At 43.2% G+C, this 18,027-nt stretch overlaps 1 protein-coding gene and 1 non-coding gene across 5 annotated transcripts in view; both read right to left on the reverse strand.

Annotated features, from left to right (window-relative positions):
- LOC6502202 (tyrosine-protein phosphatase 10D) overlaps positions 1 to 18,027 on the reverse strand; it is a 51,988-nt gene that overhangs the window by 1,177 nt on the left and 32,784 nt on the right. The window contains exons 2-12 of one of the 4 annotated variants that reach the window (XM_032452925.2): positions 10,377 to 10,626; positions 7,929 to 8,210; positions 7,685 to 7,732; positions 5,856 to 6,528; positions 5,376 to 5,800; positions 4,875 to 5,306; positions 3,415 to 4,812; positions 2,505 to 3,187; positions 2,181 to 2,439; positions 1,997 to 2,125; positions 1,375 to 1,772 (exon numbers count right to left, since the gene is read on the reverse strand). In XM_032452925.2, coding sequence (XP_032308816.1) covers positions 1,519 to 1,772; positions 1,997 to 2,125; positions 2,181 to 2,439; positions 2,505 to 3,187; positions 3,415 to 4,812; positions 4,875 to 5,306; positions 5,376 to 5,800; positions 5,856 to 6,528; positions 7,685 to 7,732; positions 7,929 to 8,210; positions 10,377 to 10,626 — 4,833 coding nt within the window. In that variant the 3' untranslated portion in view covers positions 1,375 to 1,518. Of the gene's footprint in view, positions 1 to 1,374; positions 1,773 to 1,996; positions 2,126 to 2,180; positions 2,440 to 2,504; positions 3,188 to 3,414; positions 4,813 to 4,874; positions 5,307 to 5,375; positions 5,801 to 5,855; positions 6,529 to 7,684; positions 7,733 to 7,928; positions 8,211 to 10,376; positions 10,627 to 18,027 lie in introns of those variants that run through there. The other 3 variants (XM_044717056.1, XM_032452926.2, XM_032452927.2) reach the window with 3 other exon arrangements.
- On the reverse strand, positions 8,630 to 8,700 carry Trnag-gcc. Its single transcript has one exon. It is a non-coding gene; the product is annotated as a tRNA-Gly (tRNA).

Below are 18,027 nucleotides of genomic sequence, written 5' to 3' on the forward strand. Positions count from 1 at the left end.
TTTAAGAAGAGACTAGGGTATACAAGGATATAGACACTTTTAGAGTATCTTTTGAAGTAAATTCTTGATTCAGACTGATAGATAATTGGATTAGGAGTTTTTCAAGGTATTCTTATTGAGAATTGGCTACAAATCGGCCGAGATATAGTCTTCAAGAGAGGCCTAAGTTTCAACTCCATAATAGTAGTAGTTTTTTAAGGGGTTTCCCCCAGAAATATTTAAAAAAATTAATACTTTTTACTTAAAATAATAAAATATGAAGGTAAAATTGATCTCTTCTCTCTTCTTTTGGAGATTGGCTGGAGAATGCCTCTGTGAAAAAGAGTTGGAGGAACTCCACTTTAGAATACCAGTTTTTCAAAGGGTAACCCCCTGAAAAACACTGAAAAAAATCAAGACTAGAAAGCAAAAAAAGCCAAAACCCAAACCTCAAACACACCATTCAAGCCCTTTGAGGGAAAACTTCTACAAACCCATGAACGGATTGGCATAGATGATGCCGCCGCCAGCGGTCTCGGAACCAACACCATTGCCCAAAACACCACCACCGTTCAGGCCAGTGCCTGCTCCGGCCACGCCAGCCAGGCCAGCTCCAGCTACGCCCAGGCCTCCACCGCCTCCGATGCCGCCTCCTCCGACGAATCCCTTGCAGAGCTTGGTGGTGGCATAGTTGGAGTCGCCATCGCCCACCAGAGTGGCGATGTCGTCGTCGCCGTTGCGGGTGTTGCAGCTGCTGCCGAGGAGCTGGTCGTAGCAGCTGACATCGGTGCTGATCACGTCCACCTCGATGTCGTCGTCGTCCTTCTCCAGGCTGTTCCGGTTGCTGCCCCCCAGCGAGGAGTGGAGGGCGTGGGAGTCCTCGTAGCTCCCGCCGCCACTGTCATCATTGGCGTTGTTGGACTTGGTGTCGATATGCGTTTCGAACTCGACGTCGTGCATGTACAGCTCCACATCCTCGTCATCGTGCTCCACCACTATGTCATCCTCTTCATCTTCATCCTCCTCCTCCTCCTCCTCGTCGAGATCCTCGTCCAGTTCCTGGGGCACTAGCTCCCCCTCCTCGCCCACCTCCACGCCCAGTTCCACCTCAGCGAGTAGCGATCGACGTCGCACAAAGACCTCCTCCTCCTGTACCTCCTGCTCCGACTGGGTGGGCTGGATCATGACATCCTCCTCGGCAAAACTGAGCCTGACATTGGCGCGACTAGTACGATTGCTGCCTGGAGCTCCTCCGGGAGCTGATCCCCCATTAGCTGATATATGCTCGTGGCTGAGACTGTTCTTGATATCACAGGAGGATGAGCTGAAGGTGATCAGCTGGGACTTGCGTCGGTGCTGGAGTGTGTTGTAGCCGTTGGTGGCGATGGATGATGAGTTGGATGAGCTACCGTTCGGTAGGATGACGCCCTCCATGTCGATGTGGCTCTTCCCATCCTTGCAGATCATCGAGCTGGGCTTGTTGTCAACCAGAACGATAACCACCGAGTTGTTGTTATCATTCTGGTTGACAACCGAATGTCATCTATCCGGCCCATCCACCGTATGACCTCCACCGCCGCCGGCTCCTCCGAAGGAGCTCATCGAGGTGGTCATCGGTAGGTGGCTGTGATGGCCACTGAAGCTGCTGGTCAGTGGCTGCTGGTCATCGTGCAGGATCGCCGCATTCTCGTCATCAATGGCCTCCGCCTCGGCCTGCTGCAGGTCGTGATGCGACATATGACCCTCAATGGTGGCCACAATGTCTCCGTTCTCGTCCAGATGTCCTTGTTGGCCTTGTTTGTTGTGTTTTTTGAAAAAAAATATTGGTTCTATCGGTTAGTCACCCTTCACCAAGTAAGTATTCAAGTTTTTAATGAAAATAAACCACAAAAAATCAAATCAATAAAGGAAGGCAGAGGAAGGAAGGCTGCCGGTCTTGGGCCTCCACTGGGTTAGTCAGTTATCTAAGCGGAACAGATACTCAGGACTCAGGACTCCTGGGAAGGACTCCACCTACCTTCGTAGCCCTCGTTGTCGTGCATCTCCCGGGCGGGGCCAACGATGTTCTCCTTGCCCTCCAGCACCGCCAGGAGGCACTGGTGGATGCAGATGTACTGCTGCTCCGTCTGCACCATCCAAACGCGCTCTGGAAGAAGAGGGATTGGTTAGTTTCTAGCCATAGTGATTGGACTACCTCTCACCCTTCCTCATGGCATAGACTATGCCGAATATATCCACGTAGTCCGACGTGTTGATCTGCTGGAGAATGCGGTCCAGGGTGATGAAGGTGCCCGACCTGCCCACTCCGGCACTGCAGTGGACCACAATGGGTCGCTGTTCGGCCCCGATGCGATCCCGGAAGGCCCTCACGAACCGGACGAGGGTCTGTGGGGGATTCGGAACTCCAAAGTCCGGCCAGGTGGTGAAGTGGAAGTGCCGCAGGATGCGCTGTTCACTGCCCTGAAGGATCGCAAAGGATAATGGAATTAAAAAAGGATATAAGGACATATGTGTTAAGGACTCACCCGGCAGAGCATAAACTCGGTCATGACCCAGTCGGCGTAGTGGCTGTCGTTCAGGATCTGCACCTTGATGTCGCCGTAGAAGACCGGCACGGTGTCGTTGGGCCAGTACTGGTCGCACTTCTCCCGCCCCTTCTCGAAGCACCGGGTCAGCATGACGATGGCCCGCGAGTTGCTCTCCCAGCACATCCGCCAGAAGTCGTCCCGGGTGGAGTGCAACGGACCCTGCGTCACAATGAACTCTCGGGGGGAGTTGTGTCCCGGGACATAGTTGGCATTGATGTAGTCACTGCCCTCGTCGTCGTCCACCGGCTGGAGCTTGAAGCGAGAGTGATCATAGGGTAGGATGTTGGTGAACCTATTCTTGGGACGATTACAGGGCAGATCCGCAAACGTGCAGGGCTGATCCCGTCCCACATGCTTCAGTTCCTCGAACTCCTCGCTGAACCGGAAGTCCGAGTCGGCGGACATGAGGCGATAGTGCTCCGCAAAGTTCTTGATCAGAATGGGGCGATTCTGTTCAATGACACTGTCCGGCAAGGACATGTTGTCGTTGGCCCTCGAGTCCTTGGTGGTCTTCCGGCAGTTGTTCCTCCGCCGCTTGTAGAACAGCAGGCTGACCAACAGCACCAGGATAATGGTCAGTGGCACCGTAATGGCCACGATCAGCGAGGTGTTGTCTTGATCTGCGAATAAGGATAACAAGGATGTGGTTATAGTCTAAGTAACTACCTCTAAAGGAGAATGGATTGGAAGCCGTGATGGATCTCTTACCGGGCGAACTCAGGAGTTCTGTTCAAAGAGTTCAAAGAGCAAGACATGGTTAGGATATGAGATGATTCGAGTTAGTGCTGTGATTCGCAGGATGTCCAGGTGGACTCCATATCAGTCTCTGCAGAGACCCAAAACTCACCTGTCTGTATGGGGAAGCTGTAGGCCGTGTCCGTGAACTTGTCCGGCCCGGTGAAGGCCCTCACCTTCACCCGGTAGGTGGTGCCCGACTTCAAAGGACCGTTGCAGTAGCCGATCTTGTGGTTGTCACAGTTCTCCGTGCCGATGGTGAAGTCCTCCACGGACCGGTTGTCGAACGGATAGTACGGATCGATGGCCTGGTACGGCAGCCAGACACTGTACGACTGGACGTCCAGCCAGCTGGGCATCTCCAGGCCAGAGGCGTTCTTCGCGTCGTCCTCCGCCACAATGATCGTGTACATCCTGACCTGGCCGTTCTGGTCGGAGAAGTAGTTCTTCCGGAATCGGATCTGGATTGTCGAGGAGCTGCGATAGACCTCCGTGGGCACCACTTGGGTGGCGGGACGTGGCGGCGCCAGGATGGGCATGGTCTGGCGGTACTCCCGCTCCGGCCCGAAGCCAATGGCCGTCTTGGCCTGAATCTTGAAGACGTACGTCTCCCCCGGCTTGAGGTTCTTGATCAGGCCGAAGGACTCCTCCGAGTCAAAGTCCTGCATCCCGGCGTCCGTCAGGTTGTTGATGTTCGTGTAGGCGATGGAGAACTGCCGGATGACGCCGTTGGCCTCGCTGGAGGGCAGCGACCACTCGAAATTGATCTCACTGGGCTGGACATCGGTGGGATGGAATCGTTCCACCCTACCGGGCACTGCCTCATTGGTGGTGAAGCTGGCGGAGAGCGGGGAGCTGCTCCGGAGGACGGAGGACTCAGTGCCGGAGCGCACCACCACCGTGAAGGTGTAGTTCCGGTGCGGCCGCAGGTCGCTGATGGTGATCTCGTTCCGGGTGGTCATGTTGGTGGCCAGCAGGTTGTCCGCCGTCAGGTAGGCGATGTCGAAGTCGTTGTACTCGCCCTTGGGCAGGTCCCATCGCAGCGAGATCTCCGTGTCCGTGATGTTGGTGGCGTGCAGTTGGGTGATGGGTTCCGGGTAGAGCCTATCCTGGCGCTGGATGGGCAGACTGGCCACTCCCCCGCTCACCGTCCACACCGTAATGTTGTACAGCCGGCCGGGCACTAGACCCGTGAATGTCACCTTCCGGTCGGTGTCGTTGGCCAGCTTCTCCTTGTCCCGGATCTCGGCGTCGCCCAGCGAGAACCGATAGATATCGAACTTGGAGGAGGACTGGGGCGTGGGCGTATAGCTCAGGGTGATGGTGTCCCGCTCGTCCTCCTTCTCCCCGTTGGCCACCACCACATCCGACTGGATGAGCGGCATGGTGCGCGGATACAGGCTGGTGATGCCCGAGAGGATGCCGTAGGAGGTGGTCTGGATGTCGAACTTGTACTGGACACCGGGCATGAGTTCTCCGATCAGGACTCGCACCGTCGACAGGTCATCCGCTAATGGGAGGATGGGGGATTAGAAAGAGGATCAAAGGGAGGACGCCACGAGAGAGACTCACCCGACTTGTTCTCCGAGACGTTCTTGGTCTGGACGCGTCCCGGATTGTCGCTGGGCCACCACTTGAGGATGTAGGACTCCACCCTGCCCTCCGGCTTGGGCCACTCCAGCGTGATGTTCCTCGAGTCCACCAGTTGAATGATATTCGAGACGGGATTCGGGGGCACTGTGGTGTTCACCTCCTGGGGCACGGGACTCTCCACCCCGAAGCTCACGGTGTTCACCTGTATGGTGTACTTCTCGCCCTTGGTCATGTCGGTGATGTCCGCCTCCGTGGACCGGACACTGGGCAGGCGCACCCACTGCTGTTCGCTGTCCGTCCGGTAGCGGATGGAGTACTCCGTAAACTCGCCGCTCTCCGGTGGCGACCAGTGGACCAAGACGGAGTTGCTCCTCACCGTTTCAATGGTCATGTTGCGTGGCGGATTGGGATCTGTTTTGGGGATAAGAATGGCATGAGTTCTGGCCAGGATCGGGGGATATATCTCCTAGAAACACTCACAAACTGCCTGGAAGTAGGCATGGGGCTCGCTCCTCAGGTCGTGGCTGACGGCGAAGACCTTCACTTCGTAGCCGGCTCCCGGCTGAAGATTCTTGATCACCAGACGCGACTCCTTGGTGATGAGAGTCCGGACCTCGCTAGTGCCATTCCGGGAGTACAAAACCTCGTACTGCTCCTGCTTGGAGTTCACGTCGCTCTTCCAGCTGATGTTCAGGCCCATCCGGATGCTCTTCAGGTCCTCGATGATGGGGGATGAGGGTCGGGTCACCACAAAGATGCTCGTCTCATTCGATTCCATCTTCTTGGAGACGGCCTGGACGGACAGGGAGTAGTTCCTGCCAGGCAGCAGGCTCTCCAGGTTGTAGCGAGTCCGTTCGGTGGTCAAGGTGCTGGTGTCGCCATTGAAGGTCTCCAGTTCGTGGTAACTATAGAAGATAGGGATATTATTTAAGTCAAAAGGATATAGGATTAAGAACTCACACTATCCGATACTCGTCCTGTGTACTGGCCGGATCCGCCTCCCAGGTAATCACCATCGTGTTGGTCTTGTCATCGTTGATGCTCCTCAGGTTACGGACGGGCAGGGGTCGCAGCGTGACATCGCCGGTGGCTGGCCACGAGGTGACCTTGCCGGAGACCGTTTTCACGATCACATTGAAGGTTTTGCCCGGTTCGGCAATGTCACGGAAGTCAAAAAAAGCCACCGGCTCATTGCTGCGCGGCACTGTCGACTGCCGTCTGGTGGTGGCCACCGATACCTGGTACTTGTCGAACTCCGAAATGCCCTTCGGCGCCTCCCACAGCACCCGGAACGAGTTCGATGTGATGTGGTCCCGGTCGAAGGTCACGTTCAAGGGTCGCAACGGCACTGTTCGATACTGAGCCGTTGTCGGCAGGGAGATTTCATCCTCGGACATGGTCTGGACGGATATGTTATAGGCCCTGCCTGGGACGAGACCCTTGAAGGCCGCCTGTGCCGGTCCGGGGGGTTCGCCCTCCTTCTCCACGTAGAGGACACTGTCGTTGGCGTCGGGCGGCTCGATGGAGACCTTGTAGTGGGTGTAGATCCCGGCCGGATACGGCGGCTGCCAGAGCACCAGCAGCGTCGTCTCATTACGGAACCAGACGATGAATTTCCCCGGAGTATTGGGCTCTACGGTTGCCGGATTCCGGTTCGCCAATTGCAAATTTGGGACACAAATGAAACAAGTTGACTTTGGATTAGTTTCGTGGCCATTGTGTTGGGGTTTCGAGGTCAGAGTTTGGTCGGAGTTTGTACAGAAGAGGGAGTTTTTTTTTAAGGGAGGAGTTATGGGGGTTATCCGGGTTATGGAGTTAGATTTTGTAAGGATAGGGGTGTTTTTTCAAAAAATTTTTGGGGCTTTAAAGCTTCAGATATTAGAAATAAAAGGTTATTTTTTAACTAAGTACCGGGTATCTATTGTTGGGTCTGTTTTACGGATTGAATATCTTAATAATATTTTAGTAATAATATTTTAAGAATCTATATATAAGAGTCTTAAATAATAATATAAAAAATAAGTTAGTAAACAGAAACTGAGTTGGTTTAAAAATGGAAATATTTTAAAGACAAGTACCGGGTATCTATTTTTGGAGATCTGTTAAAGATTCTAGGGATTTTTATTTAAAAACCTTTAAGTTTTAAGGTTTGTAGAGTTTTGTTTCTTTTTTTTAGTAAAAGTATAAAAAATAGTTAATATTTTACAAGATTTTGAAAGCTACTTAAGTAAAAATATTGAAATAATAACAAAAACTTTAAAAAATAAAAAAAAGAGAATAAGTTAAAAAGCCCAAAACTACTCTAAAGTTTAAGAAAAGTTTAAGATAATTACTTGTTAGTAGGTAGTGATAGTTAGTTAATAGTTAGCTTTAGATTAAAAAGAGCTATTAACTTTAGAAGAGTGATAGACATTGTTAATGGGTAATAGATCCTTTTGCCAGGACTCCTAGGATTCTAGGGATTCTAGGGATTCAAAGTCAAACACATCCAAGGACATGCATTCTTATCACAAAGAGACCAGACCAGACCAGTGGCTGCCTTGTTGTGGCTGAGCATGCATGTGGCAAGGATTGTGGCAAGGATGTGCTCCTGACGGCCAGAGAAAGAGCACTGCGGGGCGAAAGTGCAACTGCGGTTGGCAATTGTCGGATCAGAAACGAATTCCAGAATGCAATTTCGCTCTGTCCGAGCCAGAAAATGGGGGTTGTGGTTTAAAACTAAAAACTTGTGACTTTCTACTCACTACAGATGGTTAGAAAATAGAACCAGTTACCAGCTTAGTTATTACCTCTCAGGATCTTTATGTCCAGCAGCTCTTTGTGCCGCGTCCTTCGACCTTTTCGTATTAATTTTTGGTTTAATTTGTTTTGTGTTTAGTGACATTTAAAAGCGGTTGGGGAGACACAGAAGTTAATTGAGTTTAGTTACCAACACCATGGGTAGTCGAACAAGAAACAAAATAAATATATTTAAACAGGACACTGCCTGGCAAGGACACTGCCTGGTAAGGACACTGCCTGGCAGGGACTCACTTGTGGTAAAGTTGCGACTGGTGTAGGCCACCGACTCCTTGCCGTCGTAGATGGTGTAGGCCTGGACCTGGTAGGTGGCACCGGGGGTCAGCTCCTTGACGCTGTGCTGCAGCTGGTTGTCGTTCACCTGGAAGGTGCGATTGTAGGCACTGGAAGCCTCCGACAGGCCCAGCACCTTGATCTTGAAGGCCGTGTAGCTGCCCTGGGTGGGCGGGGACCACAGGATAATAGCATTCTTGCCGCTTCGCACCTGCACCGAGAGGTTCGAGGGCGGATCAGGAGCTGGAAATAGCCAGGGAATAGTAAAATAGCTTATCTTATAGCTTATAATTAATTACAAATAAATTAAATTATAATTAAAAATAATATTTTTTGAAGAAATTGTGGCTGCTTAGGTGCCACCTATGAGAATCGAGGAGGAGGGCACTTTTTTTTTAAATTATTTTTTTGGTATTAAATTCCATTTTTTGGTATTAATTTTTTTTCTATTAAGAGATTAATCTTAAATCTTTTATTCTTAAAAATGTTTTAATGAAAATGGAAGAGGGCTTCTATTTTTTATTTGGTATTAAGTTTTAATATTCATTTGGAATGCTTTTTAAGCTAAAATACGTGTTTAAAAGTCTGTTAAAAAATATATATTATATATTATAAGTAGAATATTAAAAAACTAATACAAAAAATAGAAGAAAAAAGTATCTTGCATCGGCCGGGAATCGAACCCGGGCCGCCCGCGTGGCAGGCGAGCATTCTACCACTGAACCACCGATGCTTCCTGCCTCTGAGACTATATCTCCTCTTTATCTATATTTTTTATAGTATTACCCCTTATCTCCTCAACACCCCACCTCCCCCCTGTCTCACACTTTTTAGCCACACAAATTCCCGTTTTGTTTTCAAAGTAAAAGTGGTTTCTATGACTGGTTTTGTGATTTTTGGTTTTTAGCTTTTGTTTGTGTTTGGTTTTTGCCTTTTTTTGTGTTTGTTTGGCTTTGAAATCGGTGTTCACTTTCTTCGTTTTGGCCATTTGGTATTTATTGGTTAGCGGAAAGAGCGATAAAGATAAAGATTAAGTAGAAACAGCCACAAGACATTCCGCATAAACAGAAACCGACCATAATACGCGGAATTTCAGTCGGAAAATGTGTCGGCAATAATAACTTGACAGCATTTTCCTCATACTTGGCTGGGCATTGGAGGAAAAACTCGTAAAAGTAACGCTTTTCCTAGCCTGGACTGGACTGGCCTGGCCTGGCCCCCTTTTTTCCCACTTATTTTTCTTTATTTTTTTTTTGGTGCGTGGCCACTTGCATTAATTCCCAAAAACAAGACCCTTGGGTAATTTATAGGCATAGCCTCTCAACGCCCCCTTCGTGTTTTTCTTTTTTTTTTGCTGTTTTTGGTGTTTTTTCCATAATTTAGACCAAGGGGCTTAGTAACCCCCACACCTATCTTTGTATCTTTTCTGTAACTATCTCTAGTCGGACAGTTTCGCAGGTGTTGGCCGAAAGTTTCTCCCTTGTTGGCAAGTTTTATTCTATAACTGAAAGAAAAACTAGTATTTCTGGAAGAATATATATTAAAATTTAATGGTTTTTGGTTCTAAATATTAAAAAAATATATATTTTTTAGAGTTTAATTAGTTTTCTTTATTTTATTTTATCTTAAAAGAAAAGAAACCTAAACTTTTCTTCTAAAATCTTAAGTTTTCTGAATGGTTCTGTCGTTGGTAGTTTAGGAAGGTGACGAAACTTAAGCCATAATGTTTATAAATTTCTAAAAAATATATATATATATTCAAGAGTTAAAAATAGAATGTTTCTAAGTATTAAAAATTTTAAAAATTACCTTAACAAAAGCTACTACTTAAAAGCTATGTTCTCTTGAGAAAATAACCTCCCTAGTCTCCCCCAAACTATAACCTATTTTCTCCGTCTGTAGACTGACTAGGCCAGACACTCCCCAAAGTCCTTAAGTATCCTCCCAGCAGGACAGCCACCACTTCTACCCCATCGACAAGTTCGAAAACCTTTTCTGCTCTGAAGTTCTGCAATTCCCCCCGTCCAGAAAACCGAAAAACTTGTTTCGTTGTCTGATTGATTTCGTTACTTACTAAGGGATTTGCTCATTAGCCGGAAAAGAGGAGGAGCAGGGGGCCAGTGGGGGGCTATCGAAACTGCAATTAACCATTTGTGGCACTTGCAACATGTATGTAGGAAGGGTATTTGGTTTCCGCCGACAGGAAAAGGCAATTAGATGGAAGCCCTTCCAAGGACCAAGGACCAAGGACCAAGGCCAAAGGCAAAGTATTTCAATAGAAAGTTCAATTGAAGAACTTGAGAACTTTAAACCAGATCTTATTACAATTTATTTGAAAGCTAATTATAGAAAACAAATACAGGATTAAGTCCCATCCTTTATTGATTTATTTTGAAAAAGAAAACTCACCAGTCGTTATCGTCACCGTCCAGGTCAGCCAATCGTGATGCGTAACGTTGGTGTAGTAGAGCCAGAAGTTGTATTTGGTGCCTGGGAGGGCCCTGGAGAACTGGATCTCATCCCCGATGTCCCTGGAGGCGATTGTCGTATTGGGTTCCGGATAGCCAAAGGGCGGGCTGTAGTCCAGGCGGTATGAGGCGCCATCGTCCAGGCCGGGGTTATTGGGTATACTTATGGCTAAGTCCGCACAACGGACATCCTGCAAGGATAATAAGAAAATAAATAAATTAATTTTTTTTTCAATAATTGTTATAAAAAGTATAAATATTAGTTTCTAGTTAGTATAGAAATATTTTTAAGCAATATATTACCTGAAAGTTTCTATTCTCTTTCAAATAGTCTTCTAAAAACTAATTATTTCTCTCTTAAAAATATCTTTAATAATTTTTCTTTTATTTTTCCCTTAAAAAGTATTATTTTTTCTATCTATTGTAATTTTTTATTAATATTCCTTTGTAGAATTTGCATTTAAATTCAATTTTCAATTATTTCCATATTCACAAAAAGTGCAATGACTTTGCAACAAAAAATGAGAAAAAAAAACAAACAAATGACAAAAAAAACAAAAAAAAAACACTATAGGGAGTGACAATTAAATGGCACACGGCCTGCCCCTGCCCCCACTGGATGACGTCACTGATGATGTTGCAGATACAGATGGAAGCCACAGATACAGATACAGATACAGATACAACTGCAGTTGCAGATACAGATGCAGATAGACGTTTTATAGGCGGGTGATGACGGTAACGGTGTTTGTTGTTGTCCTTCTTGCACCTCAGCCCTTTATACACTGAGAGAAAATGTGCTAAGATTTTTCTTTAATAATATCTTAATTCTTTGGATAAATTGTAATATTAATTTTAAAACAAATTTCAATAACTCTTAAATAGTTTAAAGTATATTATAAACTTTCTAGTTTCTTTCAGTGTCCTTGTGACTGCTCCTGCTGCTGTCTGCTGGTGCCAGACGCCAAATATTAACACCGCAAACAATGAGTCCTTTTCCCGCCTCCCCCGCACACCCCACCTCTCGTGGAAACTGCCGCGAAAATGATGCAAAAAAAATGGCGAAAAAAAGGGAATAATGGATTCGACTAGCAGAGGGACACAGATGCTGCCAAGCACAGACGGGGCAGCGGGATGGGGCAGGCTAGGCCAGGACATTAAAGGATTAAAATGACGGAAATGCAGTCGCCGCCACAGCCAGGAGACCTGGCTTAAATCTAGGACTTAATGCCAGGATGGCATCGCATTAAATTAAGACACTTGCCAGCCAACTAAATAAACTGGTCTTTTGAGATAAAAAGTTTGAAGTTTAAGGACGAAGAAAAATACGCGAGAAATATGAAAGATAAAGCTAATAACAGGATAACAGATACAGCTAATCGTTCATATACTTATACTTACTTAAAAATAAATTAAATTATAATTACAAATTATTATTTTTTTTAAATTGTGGCTGCTTAGGTGCCACCTATGAGAATCGAGAAGGGCACTTTTTTAAATTAACTTTTTTTTATTAAATTTCACTTTTTCCCATTTATTTTATTTTTATTAAGAGATTAATCTTAAATCTTTAAGTCTTAAAAATGTTTTAATTAAGTCTTAAGGAAATCGAAAGGCGGTTTATAATTATTTTTGGTATTAAATTTTGATGTTCTTTTGGATTAATTTTTAAGTCAAAAGCCTCTTAAAAATATATACATTATGTATTATAGGTAGAACATTTAAGGATCGGATGAGAATTGGCGGAGATATAGCTATCGATATGGGCCAAGTGCGGAAATCCAGCATTTTGAAGGGGATGCCCCACAAAAATTGAAAAAATTTTGAAAAAATATTTTCTGTCGGGATTTTCATGCAGAATAACTGGAAATCGATCCACAAATCGATTAAGGTATTCCGCTTCAAGATCGGATGAGAATTGGCGGAGATATAGCTATCGATATGGGCCAAGTGCGGAAATCCAGCATTTTGAAGGGGATGCCCCACAAAAATTGAAAAAATTTTGAAAAAATATTTTCTGTCGGGATTTTCATGCAGAATAACTGGAAATCGATCCACAAATCGATTAAGGTATTCCGCTTCAAGATCGGATGAGAATTGGCGGAGATATAGCTATCGATATGGGCCAAGTGCGGAAATCCAGCATTTTGAAGGGGAGGCCCCACAAAAATTGGAAAAATTTTGAAAAAATATTTTGTGTCAGGATTTTGATGCAGAATGACTGGAAATCGATCCAAAAATCGATTAAGGTATTCCGCTTCAAGATCGGGTGAGAATTGGCGGAGATATAGCTATCGATATGGGCCAAGTGCGGAAATCCAGCATTTTGAAGGGGAGGCCCCACAAAAATTGGAAAAATTTTGAAAAAATATTTTGTGTCAGGATTTTGATGCAGAACGACGGAAAATTGATCCACAAATCGTTAAAGGTATTCCGCTTCAAGATCGGATGAGAATTGGCGGAGATATAGCTATCGATATGGGCCAAGTGCGGAAATCGAGCATTTTGAAGGGAAGGCCCCACAAAAATTGAAAAAATTTTGAAAAAATATTTTCTGTCGGGATTTCGATGCAGAATGACTGGAAATCGATCCACAAATCGATTAAGGTATTCCGCTTCAAAATCTGATGAGAATTGGCGGAGATATAGCTATCGATATGGGCCAAGTGCGGAAATCCAGCATTTTGAAGGGGATGCCCCACAAAAATTTAAAAAATATTGAAAAAATATTTTCTGTCGGGATTTTGATGCAGAATGACTGGAAATCGATCCACAAATCGTTAAAGGTATTCCGCTTCAAGATCGGGTGAGAATTGACGGAGATATAGCTATCGATATGGGCCAAGTGCGGAAATCCAGCGTTTTGAAGGGGATGCCCCACAAAAATTGACAAAATTTTGAAAAAATATTTTGTGTCGGGATTTTGATGCAGAATGGCAGGAAATCGATCCACAAATCGTTAAAGGTATTCCGCTTCAAGATCGGATGAGAATTGGCGGAAATATAGCTATCGATATGGGCCAAGTGCGGAAATCCAGGATTTTGAAGGGGAGGCCCCACAAAAATTGAAAAAATTTTGAAAAAATATTTTGTGTCGGGATTTTGATGCAGAATGACAGGAAATCGATCCACAAATCTATTAAGGTGTTCCGCTTATGGATCGGATGAGAATTGGCGGAGATATAGCTATCGATATGGGCCAAGTGCGGAAATCCAGCATTTTGAAGGGGATGCCCCACAAAAATTGAAAAAATTTTGAAAAAATATGTTGTGTTCGGATTTTGATGCAGAATGACTGGAAATCGATCCACAAATCTATTAAGGTGTTCCGCTTATGGATCGGATGAGAATTGGCGGAGATATAGCTATCGATATGGGCCAAGTGCGGAAATCGAGCATTTTGAAGGGGATGCCCCACAAAAATTGAAAAAATATTTTCTGTCGGGATTTTAATGCAGAATGACTGGAAATCGATCCACAAATCGATTAAGGTATTCCGCTTCAAGATCGGATGAGAATTGACGGAGATATAGACCCGTCTTCTTATGAAAGATCCATGAAGGTTAAAAAAAGTCTGCTTCCTAGAAGATATCCTTTTGATTCCATTTCTTATCCATCTATTCCCATTTATTTCTGATAATTGCATAATAATTGCATAAAAGCGCTGTCTTTTTTACGATTTAATGTTAAAAGAAAAGCTCTGAAATACCCCTCCCAAGAAACCACTACTTGATTACAGCCATTCGGGGCACTTTGCGAGGCCTCCAATTTATGGAGAAACGCTCAATTAGAGAAATGGAAGAGGGGCCATCGAAACCCAATGGCTATGTCCGATTTAGACCGAAAACTATCAATTTGTGATGTTGGGAACACAAAATTCTGTAATTTCATTTTGGCAGCAATTCAATTCCATAATATTTCAGAGGCTTTTACGGTTTTGGCCATTGCTGGGGCTGTTGAAAAAATGACAGCAAGTTGGGCATTAAATTGAAAGCGTTTTAATGGACACCAGGACATCCACACTCACAAAAACACTCTCAAACGCACTCACACACACACACACACACATCCATGTCGTGTCAAAATGGCGTTAAACAAAATGGCGTCGGCAAGTGGATAAAAATAAAGTTTTTTTTTTCAACTTGTTGGTTTGATTGATGCCTTTCGGCCATTATACAAAAAGCCTGCCCAAGTTGGTGACAAGTTTATGCGGTTTTAGATTTTGTGAAGTTGATAAAAGTCAAGAACACAGGAGTGGGGGATTATAAAGGAGTAATTATAGGGGGGAGTTTCTATATAGAAATGGGGGATATTTAAACATTTTTTAAATATTTATAGAAGTTTTTATAGAAACATAGATTTTAGAAAACAAGATTTTAAAATAGGAGTACCATATATTAATATACATTTAAAAAATCGTTTTCGACCTATTTTTAACTACTTTAAATCTAATTTTTCAATATAAAAAGGCAATAAAATGGAATATTAGATTTAAACTCTTTTTTTGAACTTTTTAATGAAAAATTTGTGAATTTTAAGCTTTTTTTAAACTTCAAAAACACAGTTTTGTTAATGTTTGTCATTTTTTTAGACCTTATTGGCTCTTAAGTATCTAAAAACTTAACAGTTTCTATATTCTTATCTCATGTTATCTCTATATTTTCAGTCCCCTATTTTTCCCACCATTTGATGTACTTTTTCCCAGTCTGATCATGATTTTGAAGGCCGCATAAACGCGTGACAGTGGGACGTGCGAAAATAAAATGGGTTCGCATGCAAAGTGAACAGAGGCTAGAAAATTGGCAAACAGTTGTTGGACAAGTTAAGACCAAAATTGGGATCGGAATGGGAATCGACAGTTGAACAGTTTGAGCCCACTTTGAGCCCACTTTTCAGCCCACTTAACAAATATAGCAATTGTTAACCTGTTTGATTTGACAGCTTTTTTTTTCACTATTTTTATTTGTTGCTTAAATGCCTACTTTTTTTTTATTTTTTTTTTTGCACCTGTTTCAGGCAACTTCTCGTGCATTTGAAATTGAAGTTGGCCAATTACTGTCGTCACTCACTGACTCAATCAATCAGACCGTCAGTCAGTCAAGCAATCAATTATTTATTGTTTATATGGATAGGTTTTGGCTTTTACCCGCCACTTGCCTCTCAGTTTGGCTCAAATGCAATATTTTCACGATGTCTTGGCCGGCTGTTTTTAGCCAGAAAATGAAGCTTTCGCTTTATTTACAGTTCGGCGAAGTGAAACAAAAATAAAAGTGAGTAGAAAATGGGTGAAAAAATACATCCATACAAGAAACAAGTAGAAATAACAACAAAATGTTGGCCAAAAACTCCCCTGTAACTGTATAACTCTCTTGCATAATTGAATAATTTTTTTGTTTTTAGTTTCTTTTCTTCATTTCGCTTTTTTTTTTTTCATTTCTTTTCTCTTTTGTGCCTTTTGGCCATTACATGATGCTCAAAGAGTGTACTCTGACTACCATGGCCCATTAGTCATTGGCCATATAATGATGATGATGTGAAACGGTGTTGCCATTTTGCCATTTTGCCATTTGGCCAAAACCGAAGCGAAATGGAACTGCACAAAGTGCGCCAAAAACATTAAATGCAAAAAAGAAACAAGGGTAATTGGTCCAAGAAGACAATTGGGCTCAGAGGTGCTAATTTTGGCTAGGAATTGCTCGAAAAAATAAAGTTTAAAGCGGTTTTTGTATTTTAAGTTTTTTAAGACATTTTATTGGATATTGTTCGACACCAAAATTCAAATCTGATATTTTGGGTGTATCATGAGTGCTCGTCACTGGTATTTTGTCTCTTTAAGTTACAAATATTTGTATTTTTTAATTTTTTCTTAAGTTTTTGAATTGAAATATTTAAAAACTGAAAGGGAAGTAGAACTTCCACCTTAAAACCTTTTCCAACCTACCCAGAAAGAACAGTTTTAATATATATATCTTTTAAAGCAAAAAAAACCCTACTTTAAACTTGCAACTTGCCACCATTTAAAGCAATTATTTTTATAAAATTTTCATATTTTTTTGGCTTTTAAAAATCGGAGTCAACAGCCCTAATTATAATGGCATAATGCTATAATGTTATAATGTTAATGATAATGATAATGATGCTGGCGAATATTAACCCATAGTCGGACAGTTTGGTCACAATTATGCCATTAAATATTCAGATCGCGTAGGGCACATATGTGGGATATATGTGAGTATATCAACCCTATATATATATACCTCTTCCAGCCACCCCCTCTAGACCCTAAGCCCCCCTTGGAAAAAATGTACGAATTTGGCGCGGTTTCGTTTCATTTAAATGCTCAATTTACACTCGGCATTTTTCGCTGCTGCTTTTATTATTATTTGTTTTGCAATTGCTCGGCCACAAGCCATTTGAGTTAATTTAACCACACCCCATGTCAGTAGAGCCCCCTCCCTTTGACTGCCTCCGCCCCTGGCTTTTGGCACTCCCCTCTCATTCCGCTCTTTGTGACTCATTCCTCGTCGGTTTAAGCCAAGTTTAGTGCAAAAAAAAAATAAGAAAAAATAAATTATATTAATGCCAATTAACAATAAGCAGAAAGCCTTCGATTTGTTGTTTTAAAAACTAAAAAAAAAAAATAAAACCCTAAGCCAGACAAGGTCGCATTTTTGTTTAGAGCGGGGTTTTTATGGCCAAGGTTTTCAAAATCCGAGATTATCAAGGAGTTTTTGAGGGAAAACGATTAAAAAATAAATAAAGAGAAGCATATTTTAATTAAAAAATAGTTAAGATTATATGGAAAGAAAAGATAAATATTTAAATAAGAAAAGAAGTGTTGGGAAACGTTTATATTTTGAAATCTAGTATTTCTTTATTTCTAGTATTCTCTAGATCTCTAGTATTTTTTCATAATTTTCTTTTATTTCTTTCAATAAATTGTACAAAAATTATAAATCTACATAGCTTTTAATGTAAAAATGATTGAAATTTTTATGAAGCCAAGCCCTACAGAAAAAAAAAACACACACATTCCAAACACACACCAAATATTTGTTAAAAAAATAAAATACAACTCCTTTCCCTGCTCAATTTATTTGGTATTTGAATTACAGAATTCCGATGAAGTTGACTTTCCTCTCTTCGGATTTTATATAATATTTATATGGCATGTGTTTTCTGTTGCTGTGTTTCTGTGATTTTGTTTGTGCGTGCTATTAGCCATGAGCAACTGGGAAAACATGAACTTCAACTTTTGCTGTTTCTGTTTCTGTTTTTTTTTTTTTTAATATTTTTTTTTTTTATTTTTTTAAGCTGATGCAGACAAGAGTGAAGACCAAACGTCCAAACGACCAAACGACCGAGCGGCCAAGGCAAACAAAGGCCAAAAAGCAAACAATCAAAGAGGCAAACAGACAAACAGACAAACAAATGCAAAGCAAACATGCGAGCTGGGCAAACAAGCAACAAAAACAACAACAAGCAACAACAGCATCCAGCGATTGGGAGTTTCATTTGAATAATTAAACACGGTAGTAGCCAGAAACAGTTAACAGTTAAGTTAACAAATCTCGACCAGGTCCAAAGATATT

Source organism: Drosophila ananassae, chromosome XL (assembly GCF_017639315.1).
Source record: "Drosophila ananassae strain 14024-0371.13 chromosome XL, ASM1763931v2, whole genome shotgun sequence".
Lineage (NCBI taxonomy): Eukaryota > Metazoa > Arthropoda > Insecta > Diptera > Drosophilidae > Drosophila > Drosophila ananassae.